Source organism: Otolemur garnettii, unplaced genomic scaffold (genome assembly GCF_000181295.1).
Source record: "Otolemur garnettii isolate 467f Iridium unplaced genomic scaffold, OtoGar3 scaffold00002, whole genome shotgun sequence".
In the NCBI taxonomy this organism is placed as follows: domain Eukaryota; kingdom Metazoa; phylum Chordata; class Mammalia; order Primates; family Galagidae; genus Otolemur; species Otolemur garnettii.
The window spans coordinates 1,927,046-1,953,376 of record NW_003852397.1 but is presented as its reverse complement, the minus strand read 5'-3'; the positions used below and the strand labels follow the sequence as shown (position 1 = coordinate 1,953,376).

The 26,331-nt window shown below is 38.6% G+C and overlaps 1 protein-coding gene across 1 annotated transcript in view; it reads left to right on the top strand.

Moving 5' to 3' along the window:
- The window catches only part of PREP (prolyl endopeptidase), a 131,753-nt gene that overhangs the window by 38,122 nt on the left and 67,300 nt on the right, over window positions 1–26,331 (top strand). Inside the window, exons 6-7 of the mRNA XM_003781567.3 lie at window positions 1,663–1,784; window positions 15,634–15,739. Coding sequence (XP_003781615.1) covers window positions 1,663–1,784; window positions 15,634–15,739 — 228 coding nt within the window. The remainder of the gene's footprint in view (window positions 1–1,662; window positions 1,785–15,633; window positions 15,740–26,331) is intronic.

Here is a 26,331-nt window from a genome sequence, read left to right as displayed (position 1 = left end):
GCAGGCCCGGGCCACATTCAAACCCGCCAGCCTCAGTGTACGTGGCCGGCATCCTACCCACTGAGCAACAGCACTGTCCTGTGTGGATATATTTTCAACTCCTTTGGGTCAATACCAAGGAGCACAATTGCTGGATTGTGTGTGAAGACTGCGTATAGTCTTGAAGGAAACCTCCAAAACTGCTTTCTAAAGTGGCTGCACCATTACTGGCTGTATCATTTTGTGCTCCCACCAGCAGTGAATCCGAGTTCCTGCTGCTCCACAGCCTGGTGAGCATGTGATGGTGTCAGTGTTCTCGATCTGGTCCATTTTGACAGGTGTGTAGCGGTAACTCCTTGTTTTAATTTGCGTTTCCCTTGAAGACGTGTTGTGGAGCATCTTTTCATATGCTTATCCACCGTCTGAGTATCTTCTCTGGTAGGCTGTCTATTAAGGTCAGTTGTCTGTTTTCTTATTGTTAGGTCTTAAGAGTTCTTTATATATTTTTGATAACAATCCTCTATCAGTTATGTCTTTTGCAAATATTTTCTCCTTGACTGTGGCTTGTCTTTTCATTCTCCTGATCATATATTTTGCCAAGCAGAAGTTGTTGATAAAGGCTAGATTATCAATCACTTCTTCATATATTATGCCTTTATCGTTGTATTTAAAAAAATCATTGCCAAACCAAGGCCATCTAGATTTTCTCCTCAGTTATCTTCTAGGAGTTTTATAGTTTTATGTTCTACATTTAGATCTTTGATCTATTTTGAGTTCACTTTTCGGAAGGGTGTGACTCTTGCCCAGATTGATTATTTTTGCCTGTGGGTGTCCCTCTGTCCTGGTACTATTTGTTGAAAGGGCCGTCTTTGCTCCACCTGAATTGCCTTTGCTCCTTTGTCAAAGAGCGATTGTGGGTCTATGTCTGGGCTGCCCATTCTGTTCCCTTGATTCTTTTGCCAAGACAACTTTGATTACCATAGCTTTATATTAAGTCGTTTTTGTTTTTGTTTTTATTTCTGTTTTTTTTAAGAGGCAGAGTCTTACTTTGTCACCCTCAGTAGAGTGCTGTGGCGTCACAGCTCACAGCAACCTCCAGCTCTTAAATTTAGGCAATTCTCTTGCGTCAGCCTCCCTAGTAGCTGCTTTATATTAAGTCTTAAAGTTGGGCAATGTCAGTCCTCCAGACTCTGTTCTCCTTCCATGTCATGGTTGGCCACTCTGAGTATTTTGCCTCTCCATATAAACTTTGGAATCAGTTGTCAATACTCACAAAATATGTTTCTAAGATCCTGATTGGGAATACATTGATTCTAGAGATCAGAGTAGGAAGAACTGATATCTTGACAGTATGGAGTCATCCTATATCCACGAGCATGGACTTTATTTAGCTCTTCTTTTATTTCTTTCTTCAGAGTTTTGTAGTTTTTCCTGATTTATAGCTTGTACATATTTTGTTAGACTTATAGCTAAATATTTCAATTTTAGTGCTGTTAACATACTGTGTTTTTAATTTCAAATCTCATTCTTTGCTGGTATATAGGAAAGCAATTTATGTTTATATATTAGTCATGTATCCAGGCACTTAACTTTTTAAATGTTTCTAGCATTGTACAATGTAGATGGAACAGATTTTCTTAAAATTCCCTGCTGCAATTCAGTATACATTTTTAACTCCTTCAGGCACAGAGACATCCACCAACCTCCACCAAAAGCTCTGCTACCATGTCTTGGGGACTGATCAGTCTGAAGATATTTTGTGTGCTGAGTTTCCTGATGAACCTAAATGGATGGGTGGAGCTGAGGTACTGTACAGCTGGGAAATTTCACTCTCAAAGACTGTGTCTCATAGATGTGTCTATACATATTTCTATTATTTGATGATCTTTTTAAATTTGTTTTTTATTAAATCATAACATTTGTACATTGATGCATTTATGGGGTTCAGAGTACTGCTTCGATATATAATATGAAATGATTACATTGAACTAAGTAACACATCCATCACAATTATACTCATTTCTTAATAGTTTTGAAATGATTCTGTATTGCATTGCATATTAGGTGAGGTCCCCCCCAAATACTCTCCCATCTCCCATAGCCCCCCTCCCCTCCCCTTTATGGATGGTAAAGGTTCTGTGAGTAAAGACTCTTTTGTTAAAATTTTGGTAGTTAAATTGACTCTTAATGATGAAGGTTGTAAGCCTTTTAACTGTACTCTCAACATAAAAGTCATAATACAGGCTTATAGTAAAAAATATAAACTACACACTAATGTAAATTATGAACATTTCAGATCTTGGAATCCTGTTTCTCACAGGTGAGCAGAGCAGTCTCATAAATTTTCTTTGTATACACAAGTAATGTTGGAGGAAAGTGTGCGTGTATTTTGCTTTTTTACACAACTATACTTTTTTCATGTTCACTTGTTTTTACATTAAAATTAGTATTTTGGACATTTTTCCATTTTATACTTATTCATACATTCTTTGAGGGTTTTAACAGTAACCCACTTTTACTTTTTTTAGCTAAATTATTTTTGTTAGAATAAGAAATATATGAGGTGAGCACACTAATAATAGTAAAAATATATTTAAAGTTACAAAAAGAAGTGATGAAGTGAATCCATAAATTTGAACATCAAACTTACTAAATATGTACAAATTTCAAAGAGCTTAACCACAATTACCTCATATAATTGGAACATATATTCCAATGTAAATTATAATTGTAAGGGAAGCCCAGCTAAAACTAGGAAGAAAATGAAAAAAGTGAGTTTATTTTCAACATGATACTGTCCTAATTTGTTCTTACATGTACATGTAAATGGTCTGTCCTGTTGCATTTAATCCCTCTTATATTCAAGTTCAGTGCACAGCATAAAGTTGATGGCTCTTCCAACTATTAAAATTTAGATGACTGATACCGTACTGAGTAACCAACCTCTATTGACGTGGTAGGTTTTTCAAGTTAATGGCCCCAGTTTTATTCTGTATTGTACTACTCAACTGGGAAGAAAGTTAGGAGCACTTAGAGTATGATTTTGACTCTTGTTCATTCATTTTTGTGTAGTATGAAAATTTTTTTTGTTTAAGAAAGAGAAACTCTGAATGTTTTAACATGGGTGAGATTTTATCCCATTTTTAGTGGAAATGAAGAATCTAGTATAAACTTTTTAGCTCACTTACCTCTTCTCTTGAAAGAGTTAGAACTTTAGGTAGGAAAGGGATGTTTAAAGTTTTAACTTCTGCTCATAGGTCTGGTTCATTGAAGGACAAAATAAGAATCTTTGGTATTTTAGTCGATGTGCATTGATATGTGTATTTCAAATTATCTTATTATTTATTTGTTTTGGTTTCTAGACCAGGGTTCAGCCAAACTGCTGTTCTCAGACCAAATCTGTGGGCAGCTTGTTCTTGTAAATAAAGTTTTATTGTAACACAGCCACACCTTTAAATCTTGCTTCTGTGCTAAAGTGAGTAACGGCCACGGAAGGCCATATGGCTCACAAAGCTGGAAATGCTTAGTATATGGACCTTTATAGAAAACACTTGTCAGATTTTAATGGAATATTTTAAAAATGAATTTATAGGACTTACATTTTATTACCTTCAAATGTGTCCCTTTTTCATGCTTTTTCTTTCCTACCCTACCAGCTTTTCTGCAGAGTTTACTGTTCTCATCTTTCTCACGTTTGTTTTTAGTAGCTTGTCTGGCATCTGTTGTGGATTGTTTCTCTTAAATTTTCTTCTTACTCCAACTTGTCCTCATGCTGAAGGCTTCTGCTTACTACAGATAGGGGTGATTATATAAAATAATAACATTTCCCCAGCTTGTGAGGGAAACACAATTAAGGAGATAAATATGCTACAAAAAAATCAGCATGTTAAGTCCTGTGTATTTCTCTTCCCCTTTTCAGGAGGGGGGTTAATGGGGAAAACCTAAAATAGTATATTTTAATAATCAAATTTTATTCCCTCTGAGTCTTCATAAAATAGAAAGACATGCTCTTCTGGAGAAACTTTCATGCTTCAAAAATAATTTCATTGTAGCAGAACAACTTTAATCAAGGTAAAACTATTTGGTTTGTAGAATGACATGAATATGGAAAATAAAAGCCAAAATAGCAATGTATTTTAGCTTGTAGGTCTAAGGGGAAACAAAATAGCCTTATGCCCACAACTCTTAATCTTTTATTAGCATTTCATTGAAACTAGTTTTTTATGACTTTTTCTTTTTTCTTTTCGAATTGCAGTAAAATGCACGTAACATAAAATTGACCATTTTAGTCATTTTTAAGCGTATGTTGCGGTGGCACTAAGTACATTCACATTGTAGTGTACCCATGTTCATCCAACCATCTTCAGAACCTTTTCTTTGTGCAAAACTGAAACTCTGCACCTGCTGAAGAGGAGCTCCCATCTCCCCCTCCTGGCAGCCACCGTTCTGCTTTCTGTCCCCTTGTATTTGACTGTTCTCAGTCCCTTGTGTAAATGTCATCGCACAGTGTTTGTCCTTTGTGACTGGCTTGCTTCACTTAGTATAGTGTCCTCAAGGTTCGTGTAGCATATGTCAGAATTTCCTTCCTTTTCAAGGCTGAGCAATATTCAGTGTGTGTGTGCACCACATTTTTGTTTCCTGATTGATCTGTGGACATCAGATGGGCTCACTGTCCACAGCATTGTTGTCAGTAATGCTGTGATCAGCTAGTGTTTACAGTGACAGTGGAAGCATTCACACATGCATTGGATATATCCATGGTCGGTTCTATTTAGACAGGGATGTGAAAAGCACATTTAAATAGCTCAGGTCATCCTCTGTCCATTCAGTAGGTGAACACTCCACATAACTTATTTAATATAACCATTACCACAACTTTAAGAAGGAGGTGATCATTCCAGGTATAAACAAAATACCTGCTAGAGGAATTACCTTGCAAGCCCGTGACTGGCCCTGCCTGCTGGGTGTGCAAGAACCAGGACAGCCCTGAGCTTTGTGGGTGAGGCTGGAGGAGCCCTGTGGGTGGACACTGGGGGGTGTTTTCTCTGGCTTGCTACTGCCCTACCCTTTGGCTGTGCCCTTAGCAATCCACGTTCCCCAGAACTTCCCTTGTATCTAGACACCGTCTCCTCCTGACTCACCCTTGCCCTCCTGCATGGACAGGTCTTTCTTCCTTAAACAGTGTATCTCAGGAAGCTTCAGTCAGGAAGCAGCCCTAGTTTTCCCACCCAGCCCGTGACAGTGAGTCTCCACAGGACGCCTGCCTTCTCCACACAGAACTCCGGGCTTTCTGACACTTCAGGGTATAAAAACTGTTTAAAAAAAAAAAAAAAGCCTGTTGCTGTTTACAACAAAGTATGATTCTCAAGTCTGTCTCCTTGGTTATCTATTCATCCTGTCCTTGTTTGTCTGGTGGCCCGCAGGGAGGAGGCGTTAGGGGAGGGGATGGGGCTTCTCGCCTGGAGCTGCTGGTTGGTCTCCCTCATCTCTTGTTCCTTTATGTGGATTATAAACTCTGGCTGCCCTTTTGCAGTGACCCCCCTCTGCCCCGTCCTCTTCCTGGTGCGTCCTGACCCAGGGAAGCCACTCCCATGGGCTGCTTCATCCTAGAAGTACTGGCCGTGTGCCCATGGCCCTCCTGACTTGCAACCAGGGACCTTTGGCCACCCTCAGTCCCTCCTGTACACATCCAGACTTCAGGGCCCAGGAGTAAGGTGTAACATGAAACAGGCTGGCATTTGGCTTGGACAGACGGATGACATCATTATCTAATATAGATTATGATGCCTTACTTAGTTGAAGGGCAGGATTGTGGGAAGATTGAAATTGTCGTGTTTCAGGAAATTCTACTGGACGAAACAGCGCGAATTGTGAGCATTTGGAAAAAGGAAAACTCAAGAAAATCTGATACTTGAGGCACTGTTTCCAGCAGAGGGTGCTGTAGAATGAAGATTATGAAGCTGCATTGATTCCCTTTAGAAAAAAGAGAAAATGCCCAGTTCTTTGTGATTATCTAGCTAAATCCTACATAGAGGACCTAATTCTTTCCACCTAACTCTTACAAAAGGGTTTTTTCAAAGGCACTTCTGTCACGTATCTCCATAAGCCATTTTATATGTTCACTTGCATTGTCTAATAATTTTAAAAAATGTAAATTTATATGTTACTCATATATTAACATGCAGAATATACTGACTGGCGCTCAATTCATAATAGGCACCTAGTGAAAGTTAATTTCCTCACTGTCCCCAGTTCTGCTGAAGTTCATGTACACAAAGACCCACAAGGTCTAGCCTTTCAGAACGTACACAGGAGAGTCCAGTGGTCTTCCTGCGATAATTCTGCTTCCTCTGCCCCGACTTGCTGGGCATTTTTGAGTGTCTCCTAGTCTGCACAGGCCATATATCTCCTGGTGCCCACCACTGTTTCCTCCTTCATGAGTACCCTCGTACGTTGCTGACACTCACCATGCTTGTTAGATCCAGGAAAATCTCAGCAGCATGGTTGGGAAGGCAGAAAACTCAGGGAGGCCAACCAGGGACCTGGTGTGAGGGAAGCAGGAAGGCTGTGCTGCTCGCCACGCCTAGGGCAGCTCCTGATGGCGAGAGTTGCTCTGGGAGTAGAGTTCCTGGGTTCGCTCGTCAGTCACTTTTTCACCTGACCCCTGGTACTGCTCAGTAGGGGAGAAAAGAAGACAAATAGTAGATTCTTAAGTAACCATGCTTGTTTGCCAGACAAACCACCAAGTAGTTTAGAAACAGTAGTGCTCTGTCATGTCAAGACGTAATCTTATTTTAGTTTGCATAGTTTTTTCCTTAGAACTTTCTGTTTTGTTCATTTCTGGCATGCCACGCAGCATGTCACAGAGTATTGTGATTGATTTCTTTTTTCCCCATTGCTATAATTACCACACTATACTGGGAAAGCTGGGTAATTTGATTTCATGACTACCTATTAGAAATATTTATGTTAATGCATGCTCACACGTGCTTATGGCTGCCCCTGTATATCTGATGCTGCCACTGTCTCTTGTTTTTATTACAGATCCATAAATGAGTCTTATATATGAAAAGTCATCATTGTAGGTGCTTAGTTGAACATTTAAAAGTTTTCCTAAATTTGGTGTTGAAAAATAATATTGGGCAGTGCCTATGGCTCAGTGAGTAGGGCGCTGGCCCCATATACCGAGGGTTATGGGTTCAAACCCATCCCCAGCCCAGACTTAAACAACATCGAAAAATAGCCGGGCATTGTGGTGATGAGGAACTGTAGTCCCAGTTACTCGAGAGGCTGAGGCAAGAGAATTGCCTAAGCCCAGGAGTTGGAGGTTGCTATGAGCTGTGTGACACCGCGGCACTCTACAGAGGACGAGAAAGTGAGACTCTGTCTCTACCCACCCCCCCAAAAAGAAAAATACTTAATATTAAAGGCATGTTATGTTTTGCAATTATTATAAAAGGAATTCAAAAGAGTCTATAGAATAAATTTGATAGTTTCCTCCTCTGAGAGCACCATGATTAACTCCGAAAGCTATTAAAATCCATTTTCATTCCTTTTGTTAATTTTCAGGACAATTTCAAGTGTCATTTCTTTTTAGTATACTTTTTTTATACAGTTAATTCTTGTGTTATAATGAATAAAAGAAAATACTTTCTTCAATTTGAAGAAGTTCACGTAGATTCAAATTATGGAAAAAAATGTCCACCCTATTTTTGTTAGATTCTAAGTGGAAAAAATTATGTTAAAGAAATTTCATGTCCATGAAGATTTGGTTTTTAACACAAGACCACATGACTCTGGAGCTCAGTATTGTATCATAAAATAGCTTATGAGTTTTTCTTTGAAAATGTTATGTTTGTTAAAAGTCCACATAGTCTTTATAGATAGAAATACTGGGTTTTGTGTCCTGCTGTTTTGAAGAGCAGATAACTATAGACAGCTAAATGGTTGGGAGCTTAAAACATTAAATGTTTTTCTGTTAGTTTTCTCTTACGATGGGATACCTGGAGAAAGGCCTGTTTATTTAGGTCATCTGGAAAGCCCAGCTGTCCTTAGCGTTATTTAGTATTAAGAATGAAAATAGCCAAATTCATGAGCTTTCAAATCTGTACTCTGCTAGTAATGATAACTAATCACCGTCACACCCGCGTGAGGCATTAACTGGAGGCATTTTTAGAAAACATCGTTTGGTGCTAAATCTCCCTGGAGGGGATGCTGGCTGCTGCTTCTCCTCTCAATTCTGTGGCATTTTCAGTTCTTGGGTTCGTGGGAGTTGTATACCTGAATGTGCCACCTTGCTTAAGTCACATCTGTTGGACCAGCACAGTGAACCTCACAGAATGAGGTATAAAACACATATTCTAATAGTAGATCTCAGTGTGGCCTGGTATGGGGCAGCACAGTTCGTGCAGTCAGATGTTTTAATGAATTAATGTGGCTTCCTTCATGAAAACAGAAAGTACAGTCCCCCCCCATACTTTATGCCCTACCTTTTGATAAATGCAAATACATGTGACAGCTGTTATTTAGAGGCCTCTTCACAAGTAGAAAACAACACTTCTAAATGTTTGCTCAGGTTATCCTAAAATATGCCAAGGTAAGAAGCCACAAAGGTTGAGGGAGACTCTTCATTCTCCATTCCTCTGACCCTGCAAAGAACTTGCTTGGTTTTTCAGTGGTGAGGCGTGAGAGAGGTTCCTGACCAACAGCCCTAAGCATGTTCTTGAGATTGCACCTCATCAGCAGTAAAGTTGCTGTCTTGATTCTCCATCTGTTGACAGTTGTTCCATTTCTGGTTGATCAGACCTTTAGTAGGGAGAAGTGGACGTTTGGGGGGCCTGCCCAGAACACTGAATGGGAGGACAGTAGCTGTGGGCTGGGCTCTTCCCTATGACTCATGTATAGAGGGTATTGGTGCCTTGCGTGCTGTCACTGGTGGGTTTCCTGGGAAGCAGGCTCTGAGATAGAAATTAGCATTCTGAAAGTTGAATGGGAGAGCTCTTAAAATCTGTCCTGTGTGGCAAGTGAAGGGAGCAGATGTGAAGTTGAACTGTAATGCAGTTATCACAGCAGTACCAGCCAAGCTACAGGGAGTTCTCAAGCTTGGTAAGCCCTTAAACATTTTCCTTCCTGGCCGGTGAGGGATCTAGGCCTTTATAACCCTGCAGCAACCAGTTGTCATATGTGGATAAATGCAAAAGAATGTGTGTCTTTGGAGGGGCAACTCTTCAACTTGAGGATGAATCCTGGAGCGGTTCTCAGCCGAGAGCTGTTCCCAACACAGAGGAGCTGAGGCAAAGAGGGAGGCCGCCACAGCATCCGCTACGCACGCATGTGTGCAGCTTGAGTACGTTTCAGCCGTCGTTCTCTGTACCACATCCCTATACCAACATATCATTGAGTTGTAAGAATGGAAAATTTTAAGGAGCCACTTTCAGGGGAATTCTGCTTTTTTAAAATTTTTTTCATTAAGTCATATACACATAAATCATGAATACATTTATGCATATGTGGGGTACAATGTGTTTTTTTTTATACAATTTTGGAGTGCTTACATCAAACTAATTAATACAGCTTTTGCCTCATTTACTTGATTATTGTGTTAAGACATTTATGTTCTGTACCTGTTAAATTTGACTAGTACCCTTGCAATATGCTCCATAGGTGTGGTCCCACCGTTTACCTTCCCTCTATCAAACCTCCCCCCTCCCTTCCCTTCCCACTCCATTTCTCTCCTTTATCCTGGGCTATAGTTTTGATCTTCTCATTCATAAGAAAGTATGAGTAAATATAAATTGGTTTCATAGAAGTACTGAGTACATTGGGTACTTTTTCTTTGATTCTTGAGAGACTTTACTTAGGAGAATATGTTCCAGGTCCATCCATGTAAACATAAAAGAGGTAAAGTCTCCATCTTTTTTAAGGCTATATAGTATTCCACAGTATACATATACCACAATTTATTAATCCATTCATGGGTTGATGGGCACTTGGGCTTCTTCCATGACTTGGCTATTACAAATTGAGCTGCAATGAATAATCTGGTGCAAATATCTTTTTTGCCAAGTGATTTTTGGTCTTTTGGATATACTCCTAGTAGAGGAATTGCAGGATCCAACGGCAGGTCAATTTTTAGATCCCTGAGTGCTCTCCAGCCTTCTTTCCAAAAGGAACGTTTAGCTTGCATTCCCACCAGCAGTGCAGAAGTGTTCCCTTTTGAGGATTTGTTATGAGTCATTTCCTCCCGAAAGCCTTCCCTATCTTATTCTTCCTGGTTCCACCCCCCTCCCCTCCCCATTAGATGCACTGCAATCATCTTTTGTATTTCTCACTATTAATATTCTGCAACATGGCCTCATGTATGCGTGTATGTCTGTCTGTCTGTCTGTCAGTCTGTCAGTCTCTTTCTCCCCTGAGCCTAAGTTCCTGATTTCCTTTAGATCTATGTGTCCCAGAACCTAGTTCAGCCACAGACATTAGTAGATCCTTAGTGATGTTGGTTGGATAAACAGCCTCACCTCTGACTCCTCTCCTCAATGGTGGACAGCTGTGTCTGGTGGCACATATTCAATCGTGTCTCTGGTAAAGGAGATGGAAAGTTGGCTGGAGATGGAAGTTGACCTGGACTCTTCTGTTAAGACTAGCCACCTTTGGTAACAAGACAGAATTACTCCCTAAAGCTTAGATGGGAGCATTCTCTTCCTTTCTGGAGACTCGCCTTTCTGCCACCTATCAGGGGTGTGGCTTTTGCCTTTTTTTTTTTTTTTTTTTTTGTAATCTCCACAAAGTGTGTGTTATAGGAAATAAAAAGCTAAGTACCACTGAATTACCAAATTTTAATTAGTCCATTTGTAGGACACTATATTCTCTTAATTCATGTAGATTTCCCTCTGTCTAGATACTTTCATCAATACAGATGTTAGTATATTCTTTTTTTTCTATTTTCTAATTATATTTAATCAGTACTCTAAATGAAATCCAACAAATGACTTTCAGAATTAGATTGTGAAAGTAACTTCCATATTTGAAATTGACAGTAACAAGAATGGTAGAGTTTTAGCTTTGATTAATACTTGTTAGGAATGCAAGTACTGGATTTAATAGCAGCAAAGATAAATGTTTCATTTGTGATAATTCTTAAAATTTTGTTTTTGTTAATGTTTCATTTACATAAATTGTAGATTTCATGAAATCAAGGAAATTTTGTTTAATATAGACATAAAATAGAAGGCATCTGTGAAAAGCACAGATTTAGGAATTACCTATTTCATAATTGGTCGGGTTAATAGTATTGCACCTCTGTTGCAAAAAGTCACTGTTTTTGAATTAGAGTAATTGATTTCAGAGAGCACCATTATTCCAGCTGATGTCATATTGCTTAACAAAAAGCCAACAGGTTTTGTGAACTGGAATTCCTACTGTTTTATTTTGTTGATTGTGAGGTTTGAGACCTTGAGCATTTGAAAATTCAGAGTTGTTTCCAGTTAAGCAAATGTTAGTGGCTATGAAACATCTCCAGATTGTGATAAGTTAGAGTGGGAAAGAATGACTTAATTGGCATAACAGCAGTGTACTTTGGGACTTCCTGCCTCAGATTAAATATAAACTGTTACGTCTGTTTAGTCCAGCCAGAAACGCTAAGAAAAAACTCACTAGATGTGCTTGAGGCAGCTGTCACTGAGGTTTGGTGTGGATCTTGCAGTGAATTTTACTGCCCTCTCTTTCTCTTGAGGATTTCACTGTGTCTGAATTAGCCATCACTTATGATTGATGCAGCACAACTTTAAGGACTAAGCTATGAAGATTTCTGTCTCTATTTAAGGGACATGCAAACAAAAGTATGAAGTCTTGCTAATGAGGCCACTTTCAATTATATTTAATAAAATTATAATTATGAGGTTGCTGGTGATATTCTTAATACAGGATGGTTTGAAAAGAAGGTTGAACTAAAATTCTGAACATTGGTTTAAGAGCCATGTATATTCTTAAGGAAAACAGAATATAACTCCCAGATCAAAGAATAACACGTACACTACGAAGAAGAGGAAAGGAAAAAGCAAAAGTGAATAAAACATTCCAACTTAAGACTGCAGAAGCAACACCAGCAACAGGGCTGATCCACGAGCGAGGTGAGCCCAACAGGTGCTCCACCCTTCTGTCTGGAGGTATTTTTTGGACTCTGGGGCAAGAGGAGGAACAAAAAGTATTACATTCCCACTGGACTAAAGATCCAAAGGTTGGAATACAGGGAGACTGAATCCATGGGAAGTTGCAGGGCAGAATACCAAAAGGAGTGCACTACCTACCAAAGTCTCAGAAATCTGCCTGGGGATCCTCTTCTATTTGGGCTCACTAGTAAGTGATCTGCACAAGTGAATAAGATTCACTTGTGCAGATTCAAGCCAAGAACAGCTGTCAGGGAGCTGTATAAACTGGCAACTACCAAAGATTAAAGAAGGCTGGGGGACTTTCACATCCTGACCAGAGTGGAAATGCCCAGTGAACACACAGACTCTTCCATGGAGACCGCAGAGAGGCCAGGCCCCAGGAGTGGAGTTGCAGACCTACCCAACAAAGCCTGAAAACAAGTCTAATGGATCAAGATGATCTACCACAAATTAACTGCCTCAGACATTTTACAAGCAGGCCAGAAAAAAATAAATCCCACAACACTCGAAAGCCCAGAGTCTAAATAAAAAATTGTCAGACATGTCAAAAAAAAAAAAAAAACTGTGATTTACAACTAAGAGGAAAGTTATCCAGTAGAAACAGATCCAGAAATAATTGTAGAGTTAACATACAATAATTGATAAAAAGCTATTATAAAAACAATTTTTAAAGATTTTTAGGAAATGTTAATGTAATGGCCAAAGACAGAGAAAATATAAAAATGAACCACCTGTTCTTCTAGATACATAATAAACTCTGAAATGAAAGATTCTCTGCAAGGACGTAACAGCATTTTATTTTATTTTTTAAGACAAAAGAAAATGTCAGTGAGTTTGAAGACAGGACAATTAAAACTGAAACACAAATAAATGCAGTCTCATTGACCTGGGAGACAATATCAGTACTGAATCTGAAGTCCTAGCATAAGAGGAAGAGCACAGAGAAATACACAGATGGGAAAAATGGCCAAAAATATTACAAATACGGTACAATATACCAAAGCCACATATCCAAGAAGCTCTCCAAATCTCAAGCTGGCTACTATAGCACAGCCCCTTAGAATTGCAACACAGTGAATTTTCAGAATACCAAAGACAGCAAGAAAATATCAAAAGCAGCCAGAGAAGAAAACTACATATTCTATGTAGGGAAACAAAGATCAGAAGTAACGACTTCCTGTCTGAAACAGTGCAAGTCAGAACGCAATGGCCAGGTACCTTCTCCAGGAGCCTTAGCCCTATTTAATACTCTGGGCCCCCCCAACCTGTTTCCCTTACGCAGACCTGTTCACGTTCTCCGTGGCATTTATTACTTTATAATATACCGCATAACTGCACATTTATGTGTCTGTCTCCCTTACTAGATGTAACATTTTTTCCTGATTGACTTACTGATGTATCTTTAACACATAGAAAGATGTTACACACATAATAGCTGCTTAGCAAGTGCTTACTGAATGAGCAAAGAATAACAGTTGTTCTTAAGTGTATTAGGTAGAGTTCTCCAGAGAAGAAGAACCAACAGAGGTGTGTGTATATGTGCATGTAGGGAGGATTTTAAGGTAGTGGCCCCCATGATTGTGGAGGCTTGGCAAGCCCAAAGTCTGCAGGGTAGGCCAGCCGTCTGTCTGCTTGGGGAAGACTGCAGTTAAGTCAGGGTCTCCACTACCTGAACCCCTTCTTACTCAGAAGAGGTCAATCTTTGTTCTCTTAAGGCCTTCAAGTGAGATGATGCGCCCCACCCACATTATGAAAAGTAACCTGCTTTACTCCAGTTCTCTTTATTTAAATATAATCTTATCTTAAAGATAACCTTCACAGAAATATCTAGAATAATGCTTGACCAAATATCTAGGCACTGTATTCTAGACAAGTTGTCATGTAAAACTCATAATAAGAATGTGGAAAAACAGGAACTGTCATATACTCTACTACCAGCTGAGAGTATCACTTTGGAGAATGATGTGGCAACATCTAATAAAGTTGAAATATGTACACATCCTGTCATTGAGCAATTTTGCTTCTAGTTACATGACCAGGGAAGCATTTTAGGTCACAGATATGTTCACAAAGTTTTCTAAATGATTGTTTGTACTAGTTTTAAAAAATTGGAAATAATATTTTTTTCTTTGCTTTTATGCGTATAAATTTATGGATTACAAGTGTAATTTTTTGCGTAAATATAACGCATATTGATATAAGTGCTGTTAGTGTACCTGTCACCTAAATAATCATACATTGTACCCATTAAGTAATTTCTCATCTTCCACCCTACTCTCATAACCTCAGCATTCTGAGTTTCCATTTTCTGTCATTGCACACTCTATGTACATGTGTATACATTATTTATGTTCCGCTTATAAGTGAGAAAATGCTGTATTTGTCTTTCTGGGTCTGAGTTGTTTAACTTAAGATAATGGCTTCCAGTTTCATGCATGTTGCTGCAAAAGGCATGATTTTATTCTTTCTCATGGCTGAATAATATTCCAGCGTGTGTGTATGTGTGTGTGCACACATGTTTATGTATACACACACACACGCACACATATTTAACATTTTCTTTATCTAGTCATCCACTGATACTTAAATTGTTGATTCCATATCTTTGCTGTTATATGAATAGTGCTGTGATAAACACACAAGTGTAGTTATTTTTTTGTTACAATGATTTCTTTTCCTTTGGGTAGATACCCAGTAGGGGGATTGATGGATCAAATGGAAGGTCTAAAGAAAATGGAATTGATCCAGGAGTTTATTGGTAGGAAGAGGGAGCAATTAATTGTGTTATATTCTTAGATTATAATACCATACAGCAGTTAAAATGAAGCATATTTACATGTACCAATGTGGATTAATTGTAAAAATAATATTGAATGAAGAAATGAGTTGCAGAAGGAGTTGAGTTGACAAAATGGATGGTATTGGATTTTTCATCTTGACTTTTTTTGTAACCTAAGATTCTGCTGTTTTGTACTACAAAAGAAATTCCCAGGAAGCCCAGACCTTTCATCTCTGCAGTCTTATAGTAGAAGTGACTAAAGATAAAACATAAAATGTGGTTCAGTAGAAACTTGTTAACATGACTAGTGTGACCTACAGTGACTTTCTTGGATCTATACCGATTTTGCTAATTCTAATTTAGAACAACTTTGAAATTATGTAACCCATGAAGAAACCTTGAAGTTGAGGATGTTATATTCAAAATGACCGAATTTCAATAAGACTAGATTAGAAATTTAAATAAAAATTGTGTTGAAGTCATTATGATATTCAATAATGTCTACCAATATTTTCTTCTTAAATAATTCACTGTTAAACTGCAATTAAGAGTGTAACAAGTTAAAAATATTCACCTTTGATCATAAGTTTGGGGAAAAGACACTCATTTGAAAGTTAACCTTGATTTTTTACTTAATATTTAACAATGCTCTTACAAAAATACACATACTCTGATTAGCGCCCTGCCCTGTTTCTGTTTCCTTCACAGTTATCTGATGATGGCCGCTATGTCTTGTTATCAATAAGGGAGGGATGTGATCCCGTAAACAGACTCTGGTACTGTGACCTACAGCAGGAACCCAATGGCATCACTGGTAAGTTATTCCTTTAGATGCTGGTAATTATTACGAGAAAGTCCATTAAAAAATAATTATTTTGGTCTTCTAATTGATTTTCCAAGAAACCTTCTTCCATTCTACCACATCATATCAGTTAATACAATTATTTTTCTTTCAGTATTTTTCCATAAAATGAGGAAAAATTGAATGAAACTATTGGCATTAACATTCTTCCTGTAGACTGGAATTAGCCATATTTTCTGCCCATGAGTGAAATATTCTGTGAGTATTGCAGATGAAGAGTGTTCAGGCCCTGTAGTCTGTAAAGTATCATAATTATTTAGTTCTAATGGGACAGATTGTCACAGGCAAGGGTTATTAGACCAGTGAGAATTTATTAGGCTGACGGGTAGTGAGTACAGTTGCTCCTCAGAGCTGAGTCACGTGCAAAGGAACAACTTGCTTTTGCTTTCTGAATCCTCACGTATCGTAAGGGCAAGCACAGAACCAGCCAGCCGCGAGCTCCGCAGATGGCTCGTGTTAAATGTCCTGCCCTTCTCACGTCTCTGTCGGACCAGCACTATTACCAAGCATTAAAACTTCACACCTACACATTTGACGACACTGAAAGTTCTCAGACCCAGACCTTCTGTCAGACACATTGGCACCCAAATAAGAAAACTAAACTGTTAACACCATGTTCTAGTTAATGTAAAATGCATCTATCTTAGATTTTCACATGTTCAAATATACTACAGAGAGTGCATTTCTGTAAAAATTTGTTTACCTCATTATTAGCATTAACTGGTATTGTGATAGGAAAATATTTAGATCTAATTAGGCATTATATCACTTTTAATATTCTCTGCAAGATCACATCCTAACACTTTTAGATACTATAGAGCACCATTCACACACATGCATGAGGTCAGCAACTTTCATTATACTGTAAATATATCCATTTAATAAAACCTTACTTTTTTTCTATTAAAAAGAAATAGATTAAACCCATTTTGGTCGCAAGAAACCAGTATCAACCAAACCAATGTTCATGTCCTCTGAGAGGAACAAACCACCACCCTAGACTTAAGTTGCATGTCTGGGTCTCCATAGAACAGAGCAAACCTTTTAAGATTGAACTGAAAGGCAGTGGCAGCAGACGTCATGGTGCCACTGTCCTATACGCGTGTTCCTGTGTGATTCTGAGGTGGTGGGAAAGATCTTACCTTTCTTCCTTGTATTAAAAATTCTAATTATAGGGTTCGTCATTAAGGGAGTTCTGTTTTTATTTTCTGTTTATAATTTTGTTCTATATTTAAATTATTATCCTGGGTTGTGTTTTTAAAAGATATAAGTTAACAAATTAAGAACATGCAAATTGCTTAATTTACCCCAAGTACAGAGAAGAAGATTCTAATATGAATCTAATATTCATACACTGAACCACCATTGGTATGTCCATGTTAATAAGAGATAGTAAGACTTTGAATGGAACTCACAAGTGCTCGCCAAACTCAGGGAAACTGTATCTGCTCCCGAACCTCTTGGTCCTTGTCTGTCCCTGCCCCACTTTGTCATTGCAGTGTTACTGAGGTGTTAGAGAAGGGTGCAAAAGGAAGGATGGGGACTTCCAAAAGGAAGGTAGAGCAGAGGTGCACTAGGCTCTCAAAAACTAAATTCTAGGCAGTCCCGCCAGGAATGAAGATGAAGAAGAAAAAAGGGACATGTATGTAAGAAACCCTTAATGGCTGTGGTGCATTCATGTCTTAAGACCTACTTAGAAAACAAGTCACATCCTGGCCTGCCTTCCACCTTTATCTTCTCTTAAGTTACTAGAGAGTTGTCTTCTCTGCTTTCTGGGGTGGTTTTTGTGCAGCCTAAATGAAGAGGCCAGTACTTAGCAAGAACCCGGGAAACATCAGCAATGATTATTTTCCAAATTGTTCTCTTTTTTCTTAAGTCTCCCAGAGCATTGTAAGATTATTGCGCAATTGATGATTTGAAGTAAGTCCAGCTGTGAGGACTGTGCATAAACCTAAATTTATATGAGACATTATCTCTTGGAGTCATGTAGGAGTCACACGTTTCTTATCAAAATTATTTCTGGATATTTTCTGTCTGTGAGGTTTATGAATGTATCGATCAGGGCTTAATCAAAGAAGCAGAACGAATCGGAGATGTGTAGACATTTATTACAAAGAATTAGCTTACAGGATTGTGGAGGCCATGTAGTCAAGTCTGAAATTTACAGAGCAGGGCACCAGGACAGACAAACTGGGGAAGCCTCAGCTCTGCTCCTATGGCCTTTCAACTGATTGAGTCAGGCTAACCCAGATTATCTCAAGTCAGCTGATTGTGGACTTTAATCACACCTACAAAATATCACTATAGCCACACCCAGATCCACACTACAGCCATTAACCTAGGCGAGTTTACAGCAAAAAGACCATCACAGCAACTTCATGGGCAACCACATGGAGCAGAACAGAGCAAGCAAGCATTACAATACTAACCTGCTAATTTCATTTTTGCGTAAGGTTACCAAACTGATCAGTGTTTGGACTTTATTGAAACATTTGGAAAAGTGTGTCATATCCTGTGGACAAGAAAGCAAAATTTGAGGTAAATAATAAACAGGAGCCTTTGAAGCTACTCGTAGGTTGGACCAGCATGGAGAAGATTCCCCAGTGACGACTGCTAGGTTCCCAGGGTAGCACTAAGCCTGTCCTCTTTGTCTAATTATTGCTTTACCAGTACAGCATTACATTTGTGGATAGCATAAACTTCAGAGTAGTTACTCTTTTGAATGGCAGTCCTGAGATTCTGAAAAGTCTTGCCACTTACAGTGATTGACCAAATGAGTATCAGTTTTCGTTTTTGGTTCAAAAGTCAATTGTACCAGATGAGATTGGAGAAATCCTCCTCATTTGTTTGCTTTTTAATTGATTGCTGGTTTCCCTGGAACCTGATATGATTATGACTATTTAAAGAAACAAACTTTGAGTGTGTGACTATTGAAGAGAGAAAGTAAATTTAGTCTATAGGTTAGATAGCAGATTGAGATAGTAATCATTAAAATTTTTTAAGTAGCTCCTAACAATTACAGTTGGATATACTGGGAGAATAATCATAGCCTTTCAAATCAGATTTGAATTTTAATCGTTTCTGTACCACTAAATAACTGGTGACCCTAGGAAGGTTTTTTTTCCCCTCTCAGTATTTCCCATCTGCTAATAGGGGGATACTGTTTACTTCACAGGGTATGGATGAAATGAAAGTGCAAAGAAAAGGCTGAGCAGGGTTCCTAGCATACAGCGGCTTCTCAAGGATTCCTTCTTTCTCTTTTTCTTTGGTTTTGACTAAAAGGGGAATATTTAGAATCACCACCCTTTAGTTTTAGGTAGCTCAGAAAACGAGATGGAGGACACTCTGAAAAAAAAAATAATCTTCATTATCAAAGAGTCTCTCAGTACAGAGTTTCAGATTAAGTTGTTTCTGCAAAACCTCATTCATAATCAGGAAAGAGTCTTTTCTTCACAGGAAACATTAAGTAGATGTGTCTCTGGTAGGAGACTGAGGGCTAATGTCTAATCCTGCCGGTCGTCATTGAAAATTCAGGGGTATATGTGCCCTGTTGGTAACTGTCACTACCTCCCAGAATCTTTTTTTGCTAGTTCTTTACCTGTGCCCCATTTCTGTTATCCTTTTCAAATTAAGGGGAAGAATAGTTAACATTTACTGTGTTGAATGCTGAATGTACTAGTTAACTTACATGACTTAGACCTGAATAACCGGTGACCGAAAACTAAATTCAGTGTCACAAAAATTCTAATTTTAGATTACTAAAATCTGTACCCCTTTTGATAACCTTCAAGCCTTTCAGCTATAAGTTTAATTTTTTTACCCTTAAAAGCAAGGGAAATTGTCAGCATATAATTGTTCATTTCATATAAATGAATTCATTACATTTTAGGACACCACTAAATTGCCTTTCTTGGAAGCTAGATAAATTCACTTAGGTGGCTCTCATCTCACATTTCTGCCATCTTTGTCTCCCGAGAAAACCTTCTCCCCAGGCGCTTTCTTAAATAAGAGGCACCCAAAAAGTAGTCCCTGGCAATTTAATATCGTAGAAAAAGCTTATAAGAATAAAACTGCATAAGTGAAGGATAGAAAGAGTCTTAGAATCTTGGGAGTTAAATACAATCGCTATGAGACAGGATTCCTTTTGAGGTATCTGTTTGAATTTGGAGTCTCCCACCTGCTAGCTGTCTTTCCTCCTCTCTGCCTTGGGAGGCAGTCTCTCTTCCTGTTACCCTTCCCTTCTCTTCGGAGAACTTCATTTCCCCCATTTACATTTGCAATATTTTTGCTTAAGAATAGTGTGAAGGAGTTTGTTTCAAGCTGTGCGTCACTGGAGTGACCCGGGAAAGGATGTGAGGCTGGTGGTAGTTCCTTTTTCTCACCTTTTCTGAGCAGGTAATTCCCTTGACTTGCCTGCCTCCTGTACTGGAGAAATGGCAGTGGGCCTGTCATCTGGGCCTTAGAAGTTTGTGTCATTTTTCAACTCTTCAAAACAGCTAAGCCGGTCTTCTCCAAGGAGTACGCACCCCTTTTCTCCACTGGCTGCCAGAGAAACACGTGGGGGCATTAACTTCTAACTTAGGGAAATGAGAGATTCTTGCCGCTGAGGTTAGGGGCATCTTGTGATTTTTGTGGGTGCCCTTCTCTCTCCAGCTGCCCCTCCTCCTTTCCTTTCCTCTCCAGGCGGAAGCACTCTGCGTGGGGGGAGTCTGTGAGCTGCCTACGATGGGGATGGGGACCTTACCTGGGGCTGTTCCCTCTCTGGACCTCCCTTCATTTACCTTTCGGCATTTTGAATCTTTACCCTCCGTGGCCTCTCAAATTTTTTCTGAGTTAAATTGTTTTCCTTTATTAAACCCCCAGGATGATAAATTACAGATCGTATTTTTTTCAGTGCTTTATGTTAAATAACAGAAGATTTCTGTTTCTTGTATGCTGTTGTGTGTTTAAAACCAAAAGTAAAGCAGTAGCAAGGTATTACTAAGGACATCAGGCATGCGTGACATTTCATTAGTTCTGCAGTAGAAAAGACAGCTGAGTTTGACTCCTGTGATTGTTAATGTGATTCGCGCCTGCAGATTAGTTGAAATTAATCATCCTGAACCTTACAAGAACATAATTTGTATGGATTTTCTTAATTATATTTTCTCTACTTTTCTATCAAGACTATTTCTTTTGAATTATGCGTGTATATATACACATATGTACACTGTTTTCTCAGTGTGCGATAAATAATCCTATTTTGAATATATATAAAGTTGCTTCATATACTTAGGCTAAGTTTAGAATAAATTTTCACATATTTTCTACATTGTGCTTAAATATCAGGGCTCAGAGCTGTCTCTTTTTCTCTCAAATATGTGGTCCTTTAGACATTTATAAGTAAATTTGTACCTTAAAAATATATTGAAGGTAGGGATATGTTTCTAAACAGTTTAATTATAAATGCAGAAGATCCTACCAATGTGTTTAAAATTAAATTTGGTGAATTTTGTTGTCCTTATATTGTCAGCAACTCTGTGTAAGGTTCGGTCTAAAATGTGGGAGTGTCTAAAGTTTGTTTAGTCGTGAAGTAGACACATAGCCATGGTCCCACTCTATGCCCAGCGTCGTGGTGGGTGAGTCAGCTCGTGACAGCTGGTGCTCCCTTCCCTGCACAGGGTCCCAACCCCGTGGATGGTGGACGCGGAGATGGGCAGTGCAAGTTTGGGGGATGTCAGGTTCTGGGACTGAGTGCTCAGACTCCCTCTCTCTCGTCTCTGTTTTCCTCGTTCCCTGTCTCTCTGATTCTTTCAAAAAGCCTTATTGCCTGCTTTATAGGATAATTCACAACAAAAAAGGAGCTGACCATTTGTTTTTGTTCTGAATACATTTAAAATCATACCAGAGGTTTTTATATCTAATCCTTGAGAAGCAATTGTTAGGGGTGAAAAAAAAAACTATCCATAAGCCTGAATTCCTTGCTGTTAGTAACTTAACAGCAAAAAATATGCAGCCTTGCTTTTTGATTTGGTACAAGAATTTGAAGACAGAGTTCAAAATTTCCATGAAAAGAATCAATATTTTTGGCTCAGCGCCTGTGGCTCAAGTGGCTAAGGCACCAGCCACATACACCCAAGGTGACGGGTTCGAATCCGGCCCGGCCTGCCAAACAGCAATGACGGCTGCAACCAAAAAATAGCTGGGCATTGTGGCGGGCGCCTGTAGTCCCAGCTACTTGGGAGGCAGAGGCAGGAGACTCGCTTGAGCCCAGGAGTTGGAGGTTGATGTGACCCATGATGCCATGGCACTCTACTCAGGGGGACAGCTGGAGGCTCTGTCTTAAAAAAAGAAAAAAAGAATCAATATTTTGATGCACTCTGACTCCATTTTCAGTCAACATAAATATCGTTGACTGAATACCAGTTTTCAAATGGAATGCAGAGAGCTGCAGTCTGACCTTCATCTTGAAATATTGATCACATCTCTTTACTAGACTTTAGGTCCTATCTTCCCAGAGACAAATATATCCCTTGCTTCACAGTCCTGCCTTATTCATGTCATTAATTTTTGGCATCACCTACATTGGGGAGCAACTATTTTCAAAAATGAAACACAAAAAGAGAAAATTTAGAAGCAAAATATCTAATGAGCACCTGCAGAACTCACTGAGAATTGTAGCTACTTCCATCAAACTGATGTTGCTGCATTGGTTTCTTAACTACAATATCAAATATCCCCCTCATTTTATGTTGACCGCTCGTCTTTTACTTTAATGATAAAAAATACCAAAAAACCCCAAAGATGCTTTATTTTAGATATGTACGTTTTCTACGTTAATTGATCACAAACTTGGGACCTGCTCGATGATTTTGAAAGACCCTCTGAACAGGCCACTGCATAACTAGGATTATTATGTGAGAAGTGTTTTGCTTACCTGTGTTTGGGAAATTACAAAAATCATGTACAGACCTTTTTATTTTTGCTTATCAGGATTTGTTAATGTTTTTTGTATTTAATATGTAGCCCAGAGAAGCCAAAAGTTTGGACAACTCTTGCTTTAAGCAAATAAGTTATCTAAAACTTAGCAAATCATCTGAGTGCTAAAAGCCAGACCAACAGGAGAGGAAGGTGTTAATGTGAAGATAGGGAGTTGGTAGAACTGTTATGTGTATCATCGTGGGAATGCAAAAAAGCTAAGAAGAATTGGGACATCGAAAGACAGTGCAGGAATAAGAAGCAAAACGTGAAATTTGATGTAAAAGCCAAAATACCAGCAATAAAATTTGTATTTATACCAATTTTAAAATTAGTGATTGTGAGGGCTTTTTCTTGGAAAATGGCTGTGTCATGAGAGAAGGAAATTAGTTGTTTTTTTTGTTTTTTTTTTTTTTTTAGGCCAGGGCTGGATTTGAACCCATTACCTCCAGTATATGGAGCCCGTGCCCTACTCCTTTGAGCCACAGGTGCCACTCTAGGGAATGATATTTTAAATATTCACTGTATCAAATTACAGTGTTCAGGGGCCACAAGCAGATTCTTGTCACTTGAAGAATGCTGAGACTATTTGGAATGAGAATAGGTATTACTTACGTAACGTTTCCTATGTGCCAAGTACTGAATTCATTCATTCTTCTCAATAAATTATCATCCCCGGGAAACTGAGGCTGGTGAAAGGCCCAAATAGCCTTTCTAATGCCATTAAAGGTTTAGATCCAGGTCATTTTAATCCCAGTCTCATGTTCTGACCCTTCTGTGGCAGAATGAGATGGGCAGAAGCCATTCAGGCCACAGAGAATAGCAGCCTCTGTGCCTTCTGCCTCAGAGCCTGACCATACCTTGTATTTATTATCTTTGTGATTTGTCAAGCCCTGAGAGTTTTTGTAAAGTATAAAAGCACTTTAGCTCCTTTTTATTAAACAACCTGTACAACATTTTTTATGAAATGTAGTTAATATCATTGATGTTTTTCAAAAAAAGTAATGAAAGTATGACTTTGCTCTAGGAAAAGCATACAGTGATTTATTTTAAGCTAATCTTCGTTCGGTAAGTTAATCAGTACCCACCAAGAAGCAGGTTTATAAAAAGCAATTTTAACTTTCTAATGTAGAGTTTCAGGAATTGAATTCTGTTGCCTTCAGAGTGAGTAATGCCACTTAGACAGACAAAAGAACCTCAGAGAAGGGAGCCAAAAAGTGAAATGGTTAAAGAGTTAAGTCGAGTCTCTTTTTTAAAAGTAATTTTCCTATTTTCCATTTAAATCAACAGTGTTCTGACTTATGAGTCGCAAAAATGAATGGGCTCCATTGTTCCACTGAAAAACCTTTTCTCTTGATTTATTTCTGTGGCAAAGCCCTAAGGACTAGGGTTTCAGCAGAGTGAAAGGATTTCATGAGCTTTCTTTGAAAACATCCTGCCCTGTGAGGGCCTGGACTTTGGACTGGATTTTTTGTTTTTGTTTGTTTTCTTCCAGATTTTATAGCTAGATTTTTATAAATCCAGCCACATTCCTTACTGTTTTTTTCTTTCAGAATATTATAGAGGTACAAACATTCTGGTTACATATACTGCTTTTACATAGCATGAGTCAAATTTGTAAGTGTGCCCATCACCAAGATAAGGCATCTTGTATACCCATTAGGTGTGAATTCCTCTCTCCTCCCTCCTCCTCCTTCCCTCCTCCCACCCACCCCCTCCACCCCCTCCCCACCTGCTTGGTGTTCATTGACATCCTACCAGATGTGCACATGGGTGTTGATCAGTTAGTTCCAGTTTAATAGTAAGTACATGTGGTGTTTGTTTCTTCCATCTTTACAATACTTGGCTCTGTATTAATTCATTGTTTAAGACTGAATAGTACTCTACTATTTATGTCTTAATATCAGTCAGTTACTTTTAAATAATATTTGTTGAGTTTTTATTGTGAGTAAGGTACTAGTAGTTACTTTCATAATACTTTTCATATTTACTACTTACACCACATTTTATTGATCTGCTCAATATGGATGAGCACTTGGCGTTGCTTCCACACCTTTGCGGTGGTGAACTCTGCTGCAGTACACAGTCCTTATTTGGGGTAAGATTAGGCTTGTGTGTATTTATGGCTACGGTTAATGCTTTAGAATTTGATACTAGATAATGACCACAAACTTTCCTATTGTTCATTGGAGCTTAACAGTTTAAATAAATGTATCGTTTTCAGGCTTACCCAATCATACAGCAATACTGAAGGATGGTTCTATTGCGTTTTGCATTTCATGGCTACTTTAGTGACTTTGGATAGGAAGAAGTCATGATAAATGCCCCCCGGCTAAAAGACCTTTTCAGACAGAAACCCAGAGATGGTTACTTTGTGAAATAAAGGTTTCACATCAGGAAATGCTTTTTTGTTAGGGGGACAATTAAGAAATGTGACATTTCACTGAACCAAGAATTTGTGTTTACAAATGTCAAGGTCCAGAAAATGATGTTTCAGTATTCTCACTATAAATACATGCACATCTCTTGTAATCTCCACATTTTTTATTGCCGTTTATTATTTTATTTAAATTGTTCTTCGTTTAAAGAAGGGGATTTTATTTTTTAAATCCTTGTTCTGTGTAAACTAAGATGCAGTTATCTTTAAGTGGATCACCTGCTGAAGAGTCTTTTGAGATTAGCAGTTTTTTGGTGGAAAAAACCAGAACTGCATCTCAGATGCAGAATTTAACCTTTTGTGAAAATTAACTCTAAGGACTTCTGTTTCTGGGAGTTTAGCAGATTACATATTTGAGTAACCTGACTGAAACAACTGAAATGTTGTATAATATTTATAAAGCATCTTTCCAAATACATTGCTAAGTTGACACAAAAGAAGTAAACTATAAAGACCAAAGACAAAAATGAAAGCAGAATCCTAAAATGTGAGCTGGATTGTCCCTGAATGTTTCTTCTCAGACAAGGGGGATGGGAAATAAAGCATGTAGTTCTCCAAAATTGGGATTCTAGTGAGAGATTCCATCAATGTAAGAGTGATTGCTAAATAAAGCTACCAGCTGTTGGGCTGGGTATGAAGAGTACACAGTAAGGAAACCATAACATTGGTGGGGGGTAGCATAAGGGAGGCTGTGAATTATGCTAAAAGATGAGAAAGACCTTCACATAGTGCAGGTTAACATCATTGGACGTATGAGGTTTAAAATCCTCATGCTGAGAATCCAATTTAAAGAGCGTTCAGGTTGGTTGCATCCTAAGAGGCAAGAGCAACAAATGCTCTTTGCCTTCTTTAACGGTGCCACTTCAGCCCAGGGGTCCAGTAACTCCCACAGATGATGGTTCAAGGAAAATCAGCAGTTCACAGTTAAATATCGTCCGACAGTTGAAGAAATTCATCAGCATGAGAAGGACCGCAAAAACACTAGCATGGAATTATCAGATTCTTTAACATCAAATAAGTATGTTCAATAACACTTAAAAATAAGCAATCAGTATGATGCTGCTTTAAAAAAATGAGAAGCTGGCTCGGCGCCTATAGCTCAACCGGCTAAGGCGCCAGCCACGTACACCTAAGGTGGCGGGTTCGAATC